Below are 18,079 nucleotides of genomic sequence, written 5' to 3'. Positions count from 1 at the left end.
ATGTCCACCTATAGGCTATGGTGATGATAACCTCCACTCAGAGTCTAATTAGACTCCTTGTTACAGATGTACAATTGGTCTGAGGATCAGATGGCCACTGTCCAGTCTAAATAGTACCATATGGAGTGCACTGGGCATGGCAGAGCATGGTCTGCAGGTTTGTGGGTTTCATGGATTGCTGCAAGGTCATTTGTTTGATTAACAAAGTTGGGTAATGTTACATTTGTCAGAAATCCCAAGTTTAACCACAAGATAATTTCAGGGTCCCTGAGTTCAGCAAAAAAATTATTCAGTTAAAAATGCCCTTAAGGATAATTCTGGAAGAGTTTATTTATACAGAACATACTGACTAACACACACATAAACATTTATTTACATTTAACCCAGCCCCAGTCCACTGTCTTTTACTTCATCTGCAAGGCTTAATGGAACAGTAAAACATTTGACCCCTGGGGCTTAGGAGGGCTGATAGAGAAGCGGAATTCACTTTACATAGGAAAGGGTTTAGAATGCTTCAGCTGTTGACTTGTGCAGGTCTGGTTTTCCTGGACTTTTCCATCAAATGCTGATATGCACACACAAAGTATTTAAAGGCTATAGATAAACCCTATGGAGCAAAATACTCTTATACAGTCATGGGAAATAGAAAGGGCATGCTCCTTCTAGTCTGTTTTTATTTATCAGGGCCTAAATAACAATTGCATTTACTTTTCACTGGAAAGAGTTTAGCTGTTTTTCCTGGACTTTTCACAAAGTGCTGACATGTGGTATTTAAAGGCTACACAGTGCTGTGAAAAAGTATTTGCCCTCATCCTGATTTATTCTGTTTTTGTGTATATCTCATACTAAACAGTTTTAGATCTTCACACAAAATAAAACATAAAACAAAGGCAACCTGAGTAACACAAAATATGGTTATTATTTTTTTTTATTATTTTATTGATGCAAAGAAAATTATCCAACACCTATCACCCATGTGAAAAACTAATTGCCCCCTTAAACTTAAAAGCTGTTTGTGCCACCTTTAGCAGCAATAACTGTAACCAAATGCTTCCAATAACTGGAGAGCAGTCTTTCACTTATTTCTAGGACTAGGACTTATTCCTATGCTTTGGATCATTGTGTTGCTGCATAATCCAGTTGTGCTTGAGTTTCAATTTACAGACTGAAGACCGGACATTCTCCTTTAGGATTTTCTGGTTGCGAGCAGAATTCATGTTTCCCTCAATTATTGCAAGTTGCCCAGGCCCTGAAGCAGCAAAGCATCCCCACTCCATCACACTTCCACCTCCATGCTTGACCGTAGGTATGATGTTCTTTTTGTGGAATTCTGTGTTAGGTTTATACCAGATGTAAAAAGACCCCTGTCATCCAAAGAGTTCCACTTGCAACTCATCAATCCACAGAACATTCTCCCAAAAGGTTTGAAATGAGTCTTAATGTTCTTCTGGGTTAGCAGTGGTTTTCACCTTGCCACTCTTCTATAGATGCAATTTTTGCCCAGTGTCTTTCTGATAGTGGAGAAATGAACAGTGACCTATATTCCCTAGGACACTAGGGTGACCAAACAGCATTTTAGTCCTTTGTCCGGCAACTTGAGATGATGTCACGCATTTTGATTGGAAATAAAAACTTTGAACAGACTAAGTATGGAAGCGGGTGTGTCTATAAAGCCTCTGTGTCTAAAAAATAAAACCGCTGAAAAGTAAAAGATGAAGAATAAAGCGCCTTTTGAGTTGTTTCAAGCCTGCCTCTGACTTCCTCATTTCATACTGATTCTGGGAAAGTGTTACACTAAGGTTTTTGTTAATTTTATTTCTCATGTTTCTAGGATAATATTTCAGTATGTTATACACTGAAATAGACAGAAAACATCAGTTGCATCGCTGATGAAGCAACCGTCCCCAGGGGACGTTGGCCAGATCTGACATTCATCCAATGGATGTGAAGAAAGTATTGAAGCGTGTCCTCAAAGGAGTATGGTGTCTCTGCAGTGCAAACAAGGAGTTTTCTGTATGTCTGGTCTCTGCCTGCCGCCATGGCGAATTTCGCTACGACACATTATTCATGCATTTATAGTTAAATCTAATGTTGTGGAAAGATGATGAAAATCTGAAGACTTTTGCAGAAAACAGCTTTACCTCTGACTACTACAAACCTCCTTGATAAATAAAATCTCCATACAGAAAGCTGCACCATATCAACAAAATTTTTTCTTTCGTAGATTATGTTTAGATTTTGTCTGCTATACAAGTGCTTGTGAATTAGCTTTTACTACTGAAACAATAACATATCAATATCAGTGCACTAATATAAAGCTGTGATATGCCTTGCAGCAAAAAGTACTGTCAGAGCTGTGCGGCTATAGAAATTTACTCAACACTTTCTGTTGATTAAATTTCTTTCACTTTTTTTTTAGCTTTATAGTCAGAGAATCGTTGTTTAACAGTTAGCTACCCATTTTTGAAGAAAATCAATGGGACAGTTACTTCAGTAGTGGTTATTTGGGTCTCTAATAGATATGTAAGTATGGATTTGTATAAAAGACTTATAAGCAGTGTTTCCCACTATATCGGGATGAAAGGAACATCATGTGGTTTGCTCCTGCATAACTTTGATCTGATTGGGTTTTTCAGACTCTTTCTGTGACACTTCCAGCTCCAGGTTATGCAGGTTGTCGATTGTCTTGGTGACTTCTTGTTCAGGATGGTGAACACCAATCAGCAGCTCATAAATCAAAGAGCCGACGAGGCCACCTACACAAGTGGCCACCAGAGGGATCCACCACCACCCAGCTCCAGCTCTGTCAAAGAAAAAAAGCCCCACTTAAGTTTTTATTATGGACCCTCCACCTCCTTTTTTTAATGGACCAAAACTAATTGGACAAACTAACATCTTGATAAATTAAATTAAATTCATGGTTGCGAATCCTTTGCAGTCAATGACTACCTAAAGTGTGGAACCCATGGACATCACCAGATGCTGAGTTTCTTCCACGGAGATGCTTTGCCAGGCCATTACGGCACCTGTCTTCAGTTCCTGCCCACTCCATAAGATGAGGTGTTATGCTTCAGATCATGAACAGTTCCTTCTCCTCTCCAAAATCTTCTCTTCCTATCATTTTGATAGTTGATCTTTGTCTCATCTGTCCATAGGATGTTGTTCCAGAACAGTATGGGCTTTTTTTTAAAAGATGATTCTGGCAAAGTCTAATCTCATCTTCATGGTTTTAAAGCTTACCAGTGGTTTACAACTTGTTGTAAACTCTTTGTATTTACTCTGATGAAGGCTTTTCTTAATTTTTTTTTTACTTTGACACAGATATGCCTACCTCCTGGGGGATGTTCTTGTTCTGGCTGACAGTTGTGAAGTGGTTTTTCATCACCAGGTAAAGAATTCTTCTGTCATCCACCACAGGCCTTCTTCAAGGCCTTTTAATGTTCCTGAGCTCCAGTACATTCTTTCGTTTTAAGAATGTACCAAATAGTTGATTTGGCCACATGTAATATTTTTGCTATCTCTCTAATGGGTTTGTTTTATTTTTTCAGCCTAATGATGGCCTCCTTCACTGGCAGTCACAGCTCTTTGGACTTCATATTGAGAGTTACAGCAAGAGTTACAGAGTCCAACTGCAAATGCCAGACCTGAAATCAAATTTAGCCCTTTTATCTGCTTTCTTGTAAGAGAAATAATGAGGGAATAACACACACCCGGCCATGGAACAGCTGGGCAGCCAATTGTCCAATTACTTTTGATCCCTTAAAAAGGGCAGGATCACATATCAAAAGTGCTGTAATTCCTACATTGTTCACCCATTTTAGATGTAAATACACTCAGATTAAAGCTGAATGCCTGCACTTTGAGGTCATACACATTATTTAGTTTCAAATCCAATATACTGCAGAAAAGCAATATCCAATATAGCAATATTTTACCCTATTTCCTTTTCAAAATATCAGAAAAAAACTATACAACATACCTGGATAAGCCTGTGAATAAATGAGAGAGAAAGCTGATAGTAGTCATATACAGTAGACCAGGGGTTCCCAAACTTTTCCAGGGCAAGGCCCCCCAAATGGCATTAACATTTGACCGAGGCCCCCCTTTTGCAAGATGTCTTTAAAACACATTAAAAATACAGACTTCTGAATATATCCTCCTTTTTTTTATTATTAATAATTACATCTTACATCTTTGCATTACGTTATATTAGGAATTGATTATGTATATGTGTGTGTGTGGTTGTCTAAGAGTGAGAATTTATTTTTCACACCAAGTTGTTGAGGCCCCACAGGCGGCCCCCAAGGGGGCGGCCCCCACTTTTAAAACCACTGCAGTAGACTACTATTAGCCAGTAGTCATTGAGGCAGGACAATTCCTTTGGCACAGCATTTATGGTTGCCATCTTTCAGCACACAGTACCAACTGTCTGGCTCAGAACATGTTAAGACATCTGCTAGCTGATCAGCACATCTCCTGAGTACCTGAGAACTTGTCATGGAGCCTGGTATATTGTCAAGGTCAGCAGTCTTCCATGGGGTCTCTCTGAATGAATCGCTGTTCTGTGCATCAAAACATGCATAGAAATAGTTCAGTGCATCTGGGAGGGCTGCCATGTAGTCTGATCTATAGACAGGATTCTGGGTTTTCAGCACCACTGCAGTCGTTCATAGCTTCACAGGTCAGCATGTTCGGTGATGGTCTTGAAGGAAGCTACAGCCAACGCAAAGTCCCATTAAAATTCAAAGAGTTATCTAATGTAGTAGCTTCCTTGAACTTGATCAAGTCTGTGTGCTCAAAAAAGTCCTGAAGTCCTGCTCAAATGGCCCCCTTCAGACCAGGTGGTCACCTGTTTCAGAACCAGTTTGGTACAACCAATTTAAGCAGTTAAAATTGTATTAAAACACAGGCCCTATTTGTTTTTGCATCTTGTGATCTGGAGCAGAACAAAATTGTGGATGTCAGAGGAGTCATGAAGATTTGAACACTTGGTGGAATAAGAGTGTATTTGCGTGGCAGACTGACCTGAACACCTCATCGCCCCAGCCGGCAATATAGGTGAAGATGCGAGGGCCAATGTCTCGTGCCGGGTTGAGAGCATAACCACTGTTTGAACCCATAGAGACACCAATTACCATAACCACTGCTCCCACCAGCACAGGTTCTAGACCAGGAGGGGCAGGAAAGTTATGGCTGTCACCCAGAGCCAGAATACACACCATCAGGGCCGCTGTGCCAATCACCTGAGAAGCATACGTAGTGTCAGTCACTCTGATTTTGTATGAAATTCTGTATTCTGGTTATATAGGAAGTAAAGACTGGTAAGACTTACTGATGGATTTACACTATAAGTGAAATGGTTCAATGGCATATTTAAGGAATTAGTCATGTTAGTTATGTTGATTACAATATAAGTAGTAATGCCAACTCTTCAAGAACATGGCTCGAAAGAATAATATAAATGATAATATTGACAATTATATTACACAGATCTACTGTATCAGAAATGTGATTTGAAGGAAATATTTCAGTTCAAGTCACCTGGTCTACTACTCCTCCCCATACACTCAGGTATTCTGCAGGGTAAGTGGAGAATATTCCTGCTGTGGCAGTGGGGCCACTCACTGTAAGGTCCCCACTACTGTAATGGATTATGGCATCTAGACACAGAAGCAGACACACACACACACACACACACACACACACACACACACACAACATGACGTGCCATCACCACACCTTTTAACCTTAGTTCAAAGATAGTCCCTAAAGCAACTGTAAGCCTTTTCCTCTTACCAAAATACTGCAAAGCAACAGTGGCTGCAGCTAGAAAGGCACCAAACACCTGTGAAAGGATGTAGAAGGGCAGCCGTGTCCAGGGGAACCTGCCCAAGAAACATAGGCTGAGAGACACAGCAGGGTTCAGGTGAGCTCCTAAGGCAGAGAAAAGAAGACCAAACAGGATGACCATGTGTCATGTGTACGATGTTCTTTTTGTTGAAATGTGTGTTTGGTTTATGCCAGATGTAGGGGAACCCCTGTCTTCCAAACAACTGATCAGTCCACAGAACATTCTCCCAAAAGGTTTGAGAATCGTTAAGGTGTGTTTTGGCCAAATTCTGTCGAGCCTTAATGTTCTTCTGGGTTAGCAGTGGTTTTCACCTCGCCACAATTCCATGGATGGAGTCATGTGGAGTCACAGTGGAGTCACAGTGGAGTCATGAACAGTGACCTTTATTGATGGAAGAGAGGTGTGTAGGTCCTTTGATGTTGTCCTTGGGGCTTTTGTGACTTCCTGAATGAGTAGTTGCTGTGCTCTTGGAGGAATTTTGGAAGGTCGGATACTTCTGGGAAGGTTCACTACTGTGCTGAGTTTTCAGGTTCTTTGGAGTCCCAGAGCCTTTGAAATAGCTTTGTAACCCTTCCCAGACTGATGTATTTCATTCACCTTCTTCCTCATCAGTTCTGGAATTTATTTCAACTTTGGCATAGTGTGTTACTGGGTAAGACAGACATGTTCACAAGTCCCTGAGGTGGAATCCAAGTCAAGTCTCAAATCTTTGTTCTACTTTTAGAAATAGTGCTTTCATGTTATCATCCACTGTGAGGGCTTTGGAAGGCTATAAGTTGTGGCGCTCAGAAACAATGATCACTCAGAACTAAATTTTTAAGTAACTTTTATTGGAAATTCTGTTTGAAGCAATCTTACAGAATGAGTAGCTTGATTACTCTCCCTTCAAAGTGCCCTTCAGAGTTAGGGTGACCAGATGCAAACGGACCAAATGTGGGACATGTAGTAAGTGGTGTAAGGTGTGGGTGCAGGTTTTCATTCCAACCAAGCAGGAGCCACACCTGATTCCACCTGTTTGATCAGTTGATCTTGGCTTTCAGTAGACTCAGGTGTGGCTTCTGCTTGTTTGGAATGAAAACCTGCACCCACACCGGCCCTTTGAGGATAAGATTGGACACCCCTGCTTTAGATAGACATCAAAATGGTAGGCTTTTGCGGATAAGATTGGACACCCCTGATCTAAAGGAATAAGAAACATGTACACTCAGCCCATTTATATTTATTTATATTTATGTTTTTGGTATCAAACAACGCACAAAGAGAAACATTACTGCATAAAAAAATGTAGGACAAATAGGATTTCTATGGCTCGACCTCACGTGCCCAGTTTGAGTGAAAGCTGACAGTCCTTTCATGACACGCTTCAATACTTCCTTTACAGCCATTGGATGAATGTCAGATCTGGCCACCGCCCCCTGGGGACGATTGCTTCGTCGGCGATGCAACTGATGTTTTCTGTCTATTTCAGTCTATAACAAACAACTTAAAAAGCGCTTTGTTCTTTGTCTCTTACTTTCGCTCTCCAGTGGTTTTATTTTATAGACACGCACGCTTCCACTCTTAGTCTGTCCAAACTTTTTATTTCCAATCAAAATGCGGGGCATCATCTCAAGTTCCAGCATGCGAGACATAGGGAATGAATGAATGAGGAATGAATAGAAAAATGTGGTGCTTGATGCTGTCATGTGGAGTAGTAAAGAGAGAATGTAATCAGGAATGCCAAACCAAAATGACTTGTGTTTTTCACAAGTCTCTGTCTTCAAGTCCAATCAAGTCTCGAGTCAGTTGTTCACGAGTCATTCGCAAGTCATTTTTTGTGACTTAACTGCGACTCTAGTCGAGTCGCAGAATCGAGTTTCCATCACTGGGGTAAGACCTTTTAACCAACTTCATGGTGTTGAAAAAGTTCTATTTAAGTGTTGAGGTAAAACATCACATGAGCTTCATCAAGTCTGCTTGCTTTTACATCAGTGAGGAAATAATCATTGATTAATTTAGTGAGTTATATTCTTTTGGTGAGATTTCCCATATTGTTATTAGGTTAATCAAACATTATAAAACGTTGTCCACTGTTATCTGTACAGAGAGTGTAACACTCTTCTTTGTTTTGATGATGATGATGATGTGATAGCGCAGGAGAGTCGCAGACAATTCAACAGCTCGTATCTGATTACAAACTGAATTGATTAGACTCATGCACATTTTGCTACATGGTGATACAAAGATTTAATAAAAGCATTTTTTCCACAATTAGTTACTGCATAAGAAAAGCATTTTTTTTTTTTTTTTTTTTTTTTTTTACAAAAATCATCATATATTCTGTTACTGGGATATAAAATAGTTGTATTGCTACAAGGATTTTGGTCAAGTTTCCCCTAAAACATCTGTTGGAGGCATTGGATGCTAGGTCAGAATGTGCTAGTATTTAATAATGCTCAAAAAAAAGAAAACAGTTTGTGTTAGTGGTTCTCATAATCGAGGAATCTGTGAAGCAGGGTCAATGATTTTTATTTTATTTTATTACAGTGGTGGAATTCACAAATCAGCATTATCATAGATATTATATTTATTATTGAATTCTTATAGTTTTTAGTCTGTTTGACTGGTCACTTATGTGGTGAATTAAATGGATTTAATGGATTCTAACCTTAACTAACTGAAAAACAGGTAAGTCAACTCTGACCTAATGTGTTCTATCAGTAGAAAGTTCATGAAAGAAATGCTCTAATAAATACACAGAATTTTATAGTAAAGTCTAATATTTGTTGTTCATACAAATATGAGTCTAATAAGTCTAATATTTGTAGTTGTAGTGTCTCATTACAAATAGACTGCATCACAACGATCTTATGAAAATTTGCAATTTTCAAATGTGTTGCAGTTGAAAATGGCACGAGGGGCACTGGCCCCAGCTGAAATCTGATTGGTCCCAGAAATGGCCCTGTCCTGTTAGCTAGTTACCTAGGCTAAGCAATATTGGATGGTAGCTAGCTGGCTAATTAGTTAGGTTTCACACATTAGTTCACAGTTGCACAGTTCAGGGAAGTAAAATATAGCGACTGACACATAAAACCTATAATGTTTGGTCATGCCTCATGGCCACAGTCATTAACTGTTGTAAATAAAACTAATCCTTTTAGTTTAGTAAATCTAATACTAAACAGTTTTAGTTAGTCTTACTTTATTACTGCTACTTTCAACAAGTGTGATTATTATGCATATGCATTAATAGTAATGCTGTGGTATACTGCAGGTACAAAATAGGAGTAAAACTAATTTTATTTGTTAAGGAACCGCAGGGCCCAGATCTGTGCCCACTATCTTTGCCTAATGTGTAATGGCCCACAGCATGGGGGCCCAATGGGCCCCAAAGCCCAGGTGGCGAGTCATTTCTAATTAAACAGGCATGCTGTATTTAACATAACAGATAAAATAAAATGCACAGGATTTTTAAAATGATATTCACAGAACAGATGTATAGCGATTTCTACAGTGACATTCTGTACATAATACAGCATGAAATGCATTTTAAATTAAGTTTACATGTAAATAGAACAGCCTTTATTTGTGAAATATGATGCTGTACTGTTAAAAAGAAACATCCCTACCATATAAGTTTCCAGTAAAAGCCACCTGATTTTATTGTAGATTTTACAGTTTTCTTTTAAGAGTACTGAAAACCAGCATGCATTTCCGCTGTATTTTTAATGGTAAATTTTTTACCATAAATTTAACAGGATTTTTTTTACAGTGTCTTTTTATAGCTTCCTATATTAACACAACTAATTTAATGGACTGTCATATAGTCAGATAGTCAGTATGATTGGAAAAAGTGATGGAACATCTTTTTTTCTCTTCCAAGCCAAATGGCATGTGCGTGTAGGGCAATCCATCTGCTTATTTACTTATAGGCAAATAAAAATCTTTTTAGCAAACATTTGCAAACATTGCACCTATCACCAAATGTGTGTATCTTAAAGCATGGTGATCGATTTGACATGAATTTGTTTGTGTATTTTCCGAGCTACCTAGTTTCCAAAGGAAAGTGAGGAAGCTAAGGGGGGAAAAACAAGGTGCATCCGGTCATCTGTTAGAGACCTTCAAATTCCAATGAAGAGCAACCAAAACTTCCCACAGCCCTTCTGCCATCAAGAAGGAGGGAAGGAAGTTTGGCATGAAGTTTTGAAGTTTGGAAGGAAGTTTTATCCGTGGTTGATAAACTCTCCTGGATCATTTAATCATAAACATGAGTGGGAGGTGCTTACCTGATACTCCTTTGGAAACATAGACTCCAAATGTAGTGCCCAAAGCAAATCCAAGATTGATTGAGAGGTATTCTCCTTTGCTGTTTTCTGAAGTTGTGACCTGAGCGACCGAGCCACAGCCAAACAGCTACATTTAGAGGACACGGGTGATTTAGTGAATTAGAGAGAAACTAGAATAATACTGAAACAATTTTCAGTAACAATATGAATCTTTTTGCTTGCTTCAATGTTTCTTATAAAGTATAAAAATATGAAGTAAAATATATATAAAAAAAATACTTGTTTTATAAAATAATGAAAAAATATATAGATTACTGAGTAACAAAGAAAAATAAAAATCTAAATCTGATTTGAGTCTCATGACTTCTTTCTCTCACATATCATGAGGAGGTGCATGCAGAGGCATGTTGTGTGTTGATTACCATAAATAATGTGGATAATACTAATAACTGAAAAAATTAAAATATACAGACAGATGACAAAAAGGAAAATGGTGGCTCTGTTATACTTTTAAGAATATTTTGGTGGCATGGTTCAGGTCCTGCAAATCATTTACAAAGTTCTTCTGACCAATTAACTTTATCCTGTAATGAAACATTTCGGTCTCTTCCAGGATGACTCCGGCCCCATGCACAGGACATGAGAGCTCACTAATTGGTTTGATGAGTATGAAAACAGTGTGAATCATCTGGTGGTTTGTGGTGGCCCAGCATCTTACCAGACACTTTGTGTTGGTTTTTCCTTTCATTTGTCACCTGTCTGTATGTTGGGTATTTTCACAGACATTTTTCAGAGGCATTGTAAGGCTCTAAAACCAAAAGAGCTACACAGATGTCACAGTTTTGTAAATCCAGAACTTGCACTCATCTTACATTTTCTTATGCACCTATATTCATCAAAGTCTAAAAAACAAAACACATTAGATTTTTTTTAATGCAAGCAAGTGTTTTAATTGTTATGAAGAATGTTTTCCACTTTCAGTTGTCCAAATATATCAATCACTGGGGACCATGAAAGGTGATGTATGGAAGTGTATGGCCAAATCCTTACCTTATCACTAAAACATAAAATTTTCCAAAAATGATTGATCAGTGACCAAAGAAACCATCTGAAAGACAGCTGCCCTCAACTAAGTGTTTTATTTTAGATTTAGGGCCTTAATTATAACACTAAAACTGTTTGACTGTGTGTATGTATGTATGTACAGTGGCAAGAAAAAGTATGTGAACCTTTTGGAATTTCATGGTTTTCTGAATAAATTGGTCATAAAATGTGAAGGTATATAATGTGTCTAAAATAATAACACAAAAAAAAATTCTGATCCCTCATGTCTTTATTGAGAACAACCAAAAAAACCTCATAGTGCTTGTGGAAAATGTATGTGAACCCTTGAGTTAATGACCTCAAAAAAGCTAATTGGAGTCTCGTTAAGAAAATGAGTTTGGAGGTGTGGACTACAGCTACTTTGACTGATAAAAACCCCTCAAACTTTTGGAGTTTGCTCTGCACAAGAAGCACACACTTATGTGAGCCATGCCTTGCCAAAAAGAGCTTTCAGAGGATTTACGATCAAGAATTGTTGATTTACATAAAGCTGGCAAGGGTTACAAAGTGGTTTCAAAGACTTTCACCAGTCTACAGTTAGGCAAACATTCTACAAATGGAAACACTTTGGGACTGTTGCTATTCTACCAAGAAGTGGGTGCTCAGTCAAAATGACACCAAGAGCACCACGAAGACTCATCAACGAGGTAAAGACACAACCCCAAATGACAGCCAAAGATTTGAAGGCATCATTGGAACTGACTAACATCTCTGTTCATGAGTCTACAATACGTAAAACATTGAACAAGCAGGGTATCTATGGCAGGACACCACGAAGGAAGCCATTGCTTACTAAAAAGAATATTGCTGCACGCCTGAAGTTTGCAAAAGAGCACATTGACACTCCACAGCGGTACTGGCAAAATGTTTTGTGGACTGATGAAACTAAGACTGAACTATTTGGAAAAACCACACAGCGCTACATCTGGCATAGGAAGGGCATGGCTTATCATCATGGAAACATAATCCCAACCATAAAGTATGGTGGAGGAAATATCATGATTTGGGCCTGCTTTGCTGCATCAGGGCCTGGCCAGCTTGCAATCATTGAGGGGAAGATGAATTCCAAAGTATATCAGACAATTTTTCAGGATAATGTGAGAATGTCGGTACGTCAGCTGAAACTGTGTAGAAGTTGGGTGATGCGACAGGACAACGACCCAAAACACCGAAGTCCACCGGGAAGTCCACAACAAAATGGCTTCAGAAAAACAAAATCCACCTTTTGGAGTAGCCAAGTCAGAGCCCAGACCTCATCCCAATAGAGATGCTATGGAATGACTTGAAGAGAGCCATACACATGAGACCGCTAAAGAATATGACACAGCTAAAGCAGTTCTGCCAGGAAGAATGGGCTAAAATTCTTCCTGAATGATGTGCAGGTCTGATCCACAGCTACAGGATGCACCTGGTTGAGGTTATTGCTGGCGGGGGGGGGGGGGTCAACCAGTTATTAATTCTGAGGGTTCACTTACTTTTTCCACTGCCATTTTGAATGTTGAATGAGTGTGTTCAATAAAGACATGAGGGATCAGAATTTATTTTGTGTTATTATTTTAGGCACATTATATTTGTCAATACCCTTGACTTAGATGAAGATTGGATCACATTTTATGACAAATTTATTCAGAAAACCATGAAATTCTAAAAGGTTCACATACTTTTTTCTTGCCACTGTGTGTGTGTGTGTGTGTGTGTGTGTGTGTGTGTGTGTGTGTGTGTGTGTGTATATATATATATATATATATATATATATATATATATATATATATATATATATATATATATATATATATATATACACACACACACACACACAGCATCAAGCTTTCTTATATGATATAAGTATTTTAACAGATATTTAACACTATAATGCTGCATTGTTATGGTAAATCATTAAACTAGAAGTGTGATTTGGAGAATTACAAGTCCCTTTTTGCCCTCACCACGCTTGAAAGCTCAAAGTCCTCAAGCAACCAGTGTCTCTTGTTGACGATATGTTCACAAATAAATTGCGAAAATAGACTTTGTAAAAGGGATGAGTTGAGAAACAGTAGTTCAGAATTCATCTGCTTTTGAAGAGAGCAAGAGAACCTTGGAAATGTCTAGCATAAAAGTGTTCTTTGCTTGGATATACAAAAAATAAATCATTTAAATAATTAGACTTAATATGACTCAAAAGGTAATGCATACAAATTAGAGCAAGGAAAACCAAAGTACATAAATTATGTATAATTATGAATAAACATACTTACTATTAAAATGTACACTCCAAGAAACTCAGCAAAACATTCTCTAACCAGGCGACTGCTGATCCGGCATCTCTTAAATACTCGGTCCATGTTTCATGAATAATTTGGTTTCATAGTTTTCAAGAATTCACTCGGTATAGTAAAGCAGTGTGTTCACAGCTACACACAGCTCAAATGAAATAAGCTCGATCAGCACTTATTAACTTACTACAAAAAAACAAACCTCTTACTAATGAACCATGCCTGTAGTCAACCAAATCTAAAACCCTATATATTCAACATGTACCATGTCCTGCGTGTTTGTGTGTGTGTGTGTGTGTACCACAAATCAAACTGCATGCAATAACAATTTCGTGCCATAAAATGATGAGTTCTACTTTATATTCTGTCTAAAGAGCACTGCAGTTAGCACGTAAAAAAGAAAGCAGATGATGTACATAAAAATTAATTCACAATTTCAACACTTGAACATAATCTGCATTATTAGTATGGGTGTGTGTGTTGGTTAAACATTTTATTGAGTCATATTAAAATAATAAAGCAAAGCCCTTTTGATGAAGAAGAATAAAAAACACTTATAAATGATATAAGCTATTCATGTATGTGTGTATTATGTAACCTTTCATATTTATGGGATGCTTTATATGTTCATGGGATGTTCATGGGATGCTTTGTAAAAGAATGTATATATCAGGCATCAACAGAATACAAGCTTGGAATTTAATCTGCACAATATTTTTTTGCTACAGAAATTCAGTTGACTTAATAAAAAAATCTGACCCTAATTTCCATTTGAATTTGTTGTAAATGTGCACTAATGATTTATTATTCAGTTATTCAGTTATTAAATGATCATCAAGGTAACCTAAAATAACACCCAATACCAAGTGCAAATACTAGTAACATTTGTTTTAATCAGCAAAAATGCAGGATGAACCTGCATTAAATACAATTATGAAGTCTTTCAGTCACTGTACAACTCACTAATAGTATAGAGGGAAAGTGAAGTAGTGTGCAGTGTGTTTCAGTAGTGAACGTATAGAGACAAGGTCACACACAATGACTATTAAGAGACATGGTCATTCAGACTGAAGTTTTATAGACCGCATAACTATATGTAGCTGTAGACAATGTACACAGCCAATAATAAAAATGGAAACATGATTAGTAGTGTCTTTACTCAACTACTAAAGGCAGAATGACTGCATTAACAAAACACAACTTTCAAATGTTATTTGGTATACAGTGCTGTGAAATTTTCCCCCATCCTGATTTATTCTGTTTTGTGTATATCTCATACTAAATAGTTTTAGATCTTCAAACGAAATACAACATAAACAAAGGCAACCTGAGTAAACACACAATAGAGTTTTTAGATCAGATCATTTTAGATCAGAGATCAGTCTTTCACAGCACTGTGGTAGAATTCTGGCCCACTCTTCTTTGCAGAACTGCTTTAGTTCAGCCACACTGGAAGGTTTTCGAGCATAAACAGTCCATTTAAGGTCCTGCCACAGCATCTCAATTGGTTCAAGTGAGGACTAGGCCACTCCAAAACTTTAATTTAGCTTTTTTTTTGAGCCATTCAGAGGTGGACTTACTGTATTCCTAGGCTTTGGATCATTGTCTTGCTGCATAATCCAGTTGCGCTTTTCATTTTACGGACTTAGGTTAAACTGCAAGTTGGATTCTATTTCCCAGTATACACAGCGGCCTAGAAACATGGCCGCCCTGGACTCAATTTCCCACAACACCCATAAACTTCCATGCTCACAGTCACCGGACTTTTAATGACACACCTGTTTGCAACCACTCACTCATCACTGCACCTATATAAGCCTCATTCCGTTTCAGCCTCACTGTGAAGTAATTGCTCTGTTCTGTCATTACCAAGCCATTGTTGTTGTTCATTGCTGCCTGGTTTTGATCTTTGCTGTTTCCCATGTTTTTGAGTACTGTTTTGCCTGTGATACTCTGTTTGCTGATTGCTCAACCCTGGATTGTTTATCATGCTTTTTCTTGCCTTACTTTTTGGATTTGTGTGCCTACCTAATAAACTGCCATTTTACCTGCACTTGCATCCAGCTCTGAGTCTGTGTTCTATCAGGACTCCTTTAGAATGTTCAGGTAGAGAGCAGAATTCATGTTTCCCCTCAATTAGGGAAGCACCAAAGCATCCCCACCCCATCACACATCCACCACCATGCTTGACCATAGATTTGGTGTTATTTGTATGGAATTCTGTTTGGTTTACACCAGATGTAATGGGACTCCTGTCTTCCAAACAAACCACTTTTGACTCATCAGTATATAGAACATTCTCACAAAAAGTTTGATGATCATCAAGGTGTGTTTTGGCAAAATTAATGTTAATGTTCTTCTGGGTTAGCAGTGGTTTTCACCTTGTCACTCTTCCATGGATTCCATTTTTGCCCATTGTCTTTCTGATAGTGGAGTCAAGAACAGTGACCTTTATTGATGCATGAGAGGCCTGTAGTTCCTATGATGTTGTCCTTGGCTCTTTTGTAATTTGCTGGATGAATAGTTGCTGTGCGCTTGGAAGAATTTTGGATGGTCGCCACTTCTCGGAAGCTTCACTATTGTGACGAGTTTTTACATAATGGCTCCCACTGTGGTCCTTTGGAGTACCAGAGATCAGAGACCATGAGGTGAATGGTCATCTAAGACCACACCCCAGCGTGTGAGGGAGGTGTCTGTCATTACCATCTTGCGATAAGGAGATGCCCATAGAGTGTGACCTAAAGCTAGAAACTGGGGACACCTCCAAATTCTCAGAGCACATAGGCATCACCACTTGACACTGATTACACTCAGGAGTTTCGTCCTTGGGTGAAACCCCCGTCTTTTTGGCCACCACTGAAATGGTCTGATGTGCAATAGGCCCAGTGGTATGACGTTGGCTGCTGCTGCCATAAGCCCCAACATTCTCTCACAGAGACTGGAGGGAATGCCCAGACCCAGCTTTATCTTGCTCAATGTTGAGAGGATTGACCCTATGTAGTAGAATCCCATATAACCCCTGAAAAGTCGTCCTCTGCACTGGACAAAGCTCATCATGTAGGCGAGAACAACATCTCAATGTTGAGTCACCAACTCCCTGGATCGCGTTACAATTAACCAGTCATCCAGGTAGTTTAGTACAAGGACGCCTTGTAGTCGCAAGGGAACCAGAACAGCATCCATGCATTTCTTGAAGGTATGAGGGGATAAAACTAGATCGAAGGGAAGAATCCGATATTGGAACGCATTGCCTCCTAACCTCAGGAACTTCCTGAAGAAATATATTGTCACTACATGATGCAGAAATACTAGTTCATGCATTCGTCACCTCAAGATTAGATTACTGTAATGACTTACTGTCTGGATATTCCAGTAGGAACATAAATAAACTCCAGTTAGTCCAGAATGCAGCTGCTAGAGTGCTAACTAGAACCAGAAGATACGACCATATCACCCCAATCTTATCAACACTGCACTGGCTCCCAGTGAAATCTCGCATTGATTATAAAATACTTTTATTAACCTATAAAGCACTAAACGGTCTCGCACCACAGTATCTAAGCGACCTTTTGGTTTTCTATGATCCGCCACGCCTACTTAGATCAAAAGATACAGGCTATTTGACGGTACCTCGAATAGTGAAGGCTACAGCAGGGGGAAGAGCTTCCGCTTATAGAGCCCCACTGTTATGGAACAGTCTTCCAGTTAGTGTTCGGGACTCAGACACAGTCTCAGTGTTTAAGTCTAGGCTTAAAATGTATTTGTTTACTCAAGCCTACCCTGACTAGACTTTCTATTATGCTAATTCCCAGTCCTAATAATCTTTTCTCTCCCTCTCCCCTTCTGTCGAGCCACACACGATTTTATGGAGATACTAGAGATCCTGATCCTTTCTGATCTCCGGACCTGCTTGATCCGTTTCGGATGTCCTGCCTCTGGATGGAGCTCTAATCTACTCCAATTCCAGACTGCTGGGACTATGGCTGCTTCTAAGGCCATACAGACTCCATATAAGTCAATAATAAACTTTTTCACAATATCTGTTGTTACCCAGATGAGGATGGGTTCCATTCTGAGTCTGGTTCCTCTCAAGGTTTCTTCCTCTTAAAACATCTTAGGGAGTTTTTCCTTGCCACCATCGCCACTCAGTGGCTTGCTCAGCTGGGATAAATTCATACCTTTAATATCTGTATACCGTGTTGATATTTCTGTAAAGCTGCTTTGAGACAATGTCTATTGTAAAAAGCACTATACAAATAAAATTGAATTAAAAAAATGAATTGAATTCCTGTGACTGAGCAATATTTCTATGTGGAAATATGCATCTTTTAGAACTATATTGGCAATGGGGGCCATACAATAATACTTGGGCTAACTGCCCTAAGAACCTCACGTCCCCTGATACCTCCCTCTGTGGCCCATCATAACTGCTCCTTCTTTGCCTGCATGGCATTGAGCACCATTCTTAGATCAGGCCTACTAGCAGGCTGCAACTGGGGGAAGCGGGCCACTACACTCACTTTCTGTACCTCCCTCACACTAGTACTGGGTGAACTCGACACCAAGGGGTAAGGAACTGGCTGAAC

The 18,079-nt window shown here is 38.9% G+C and overlaps 1 protein-coding gene across 1 annotated transcript; it reads right to left on the bottom strand.

The window, feature by feature from the left end:
- Positions 1-908: 908 nt before the first annotated feature.
- Positions 909-14,012, bottom strand: aqp10b (aquaporin 10b). The gene is made up of 6 exons (XM_053638041.1): positions 13,476-14,012; positions 10,117-10,243; positions 5,797-5,934; positions 5,542-5,660; positions 5,026-5,243; positions 909-2,803 (listed from the first exon to the last, which is right to left on the bottom strand). Exons 1-6 carry the CDS (start codon positions 13,560-13,562, stop codon positions 2,590-2,592), a joined length of 903 nt encoding a protein of 300 aa, XP_053494016.1. The 5' UTR covers positions 13,563-14,012; the 3' UTR covers positions 909-2,589.
- Between the last annotated feature and the right edge of the window lie 4,067 nt (positions 14,013-18,079).

This window comes from Ictalurus furcatus, chromosome 12 (genome assembly GCF_023375685.1).
Source record: "Ictalurus furcatus strain D&B chromosome 12, Billie_1.0, whole genome shotgun sequence".
Classification (NCBI taxonomy): domain Eukaryota; kingdom Metazoa; phylum Chordata; class Actinopteri; order Siluriformes; family Ictaluridae; genus Ictalurus; species Ictalurus furcatus.
The sequence above is the reverse complement of the archived record's forward strand: the minus strand, read 5'-3'. Positions and strand labels throughout refer to the sequence as shown.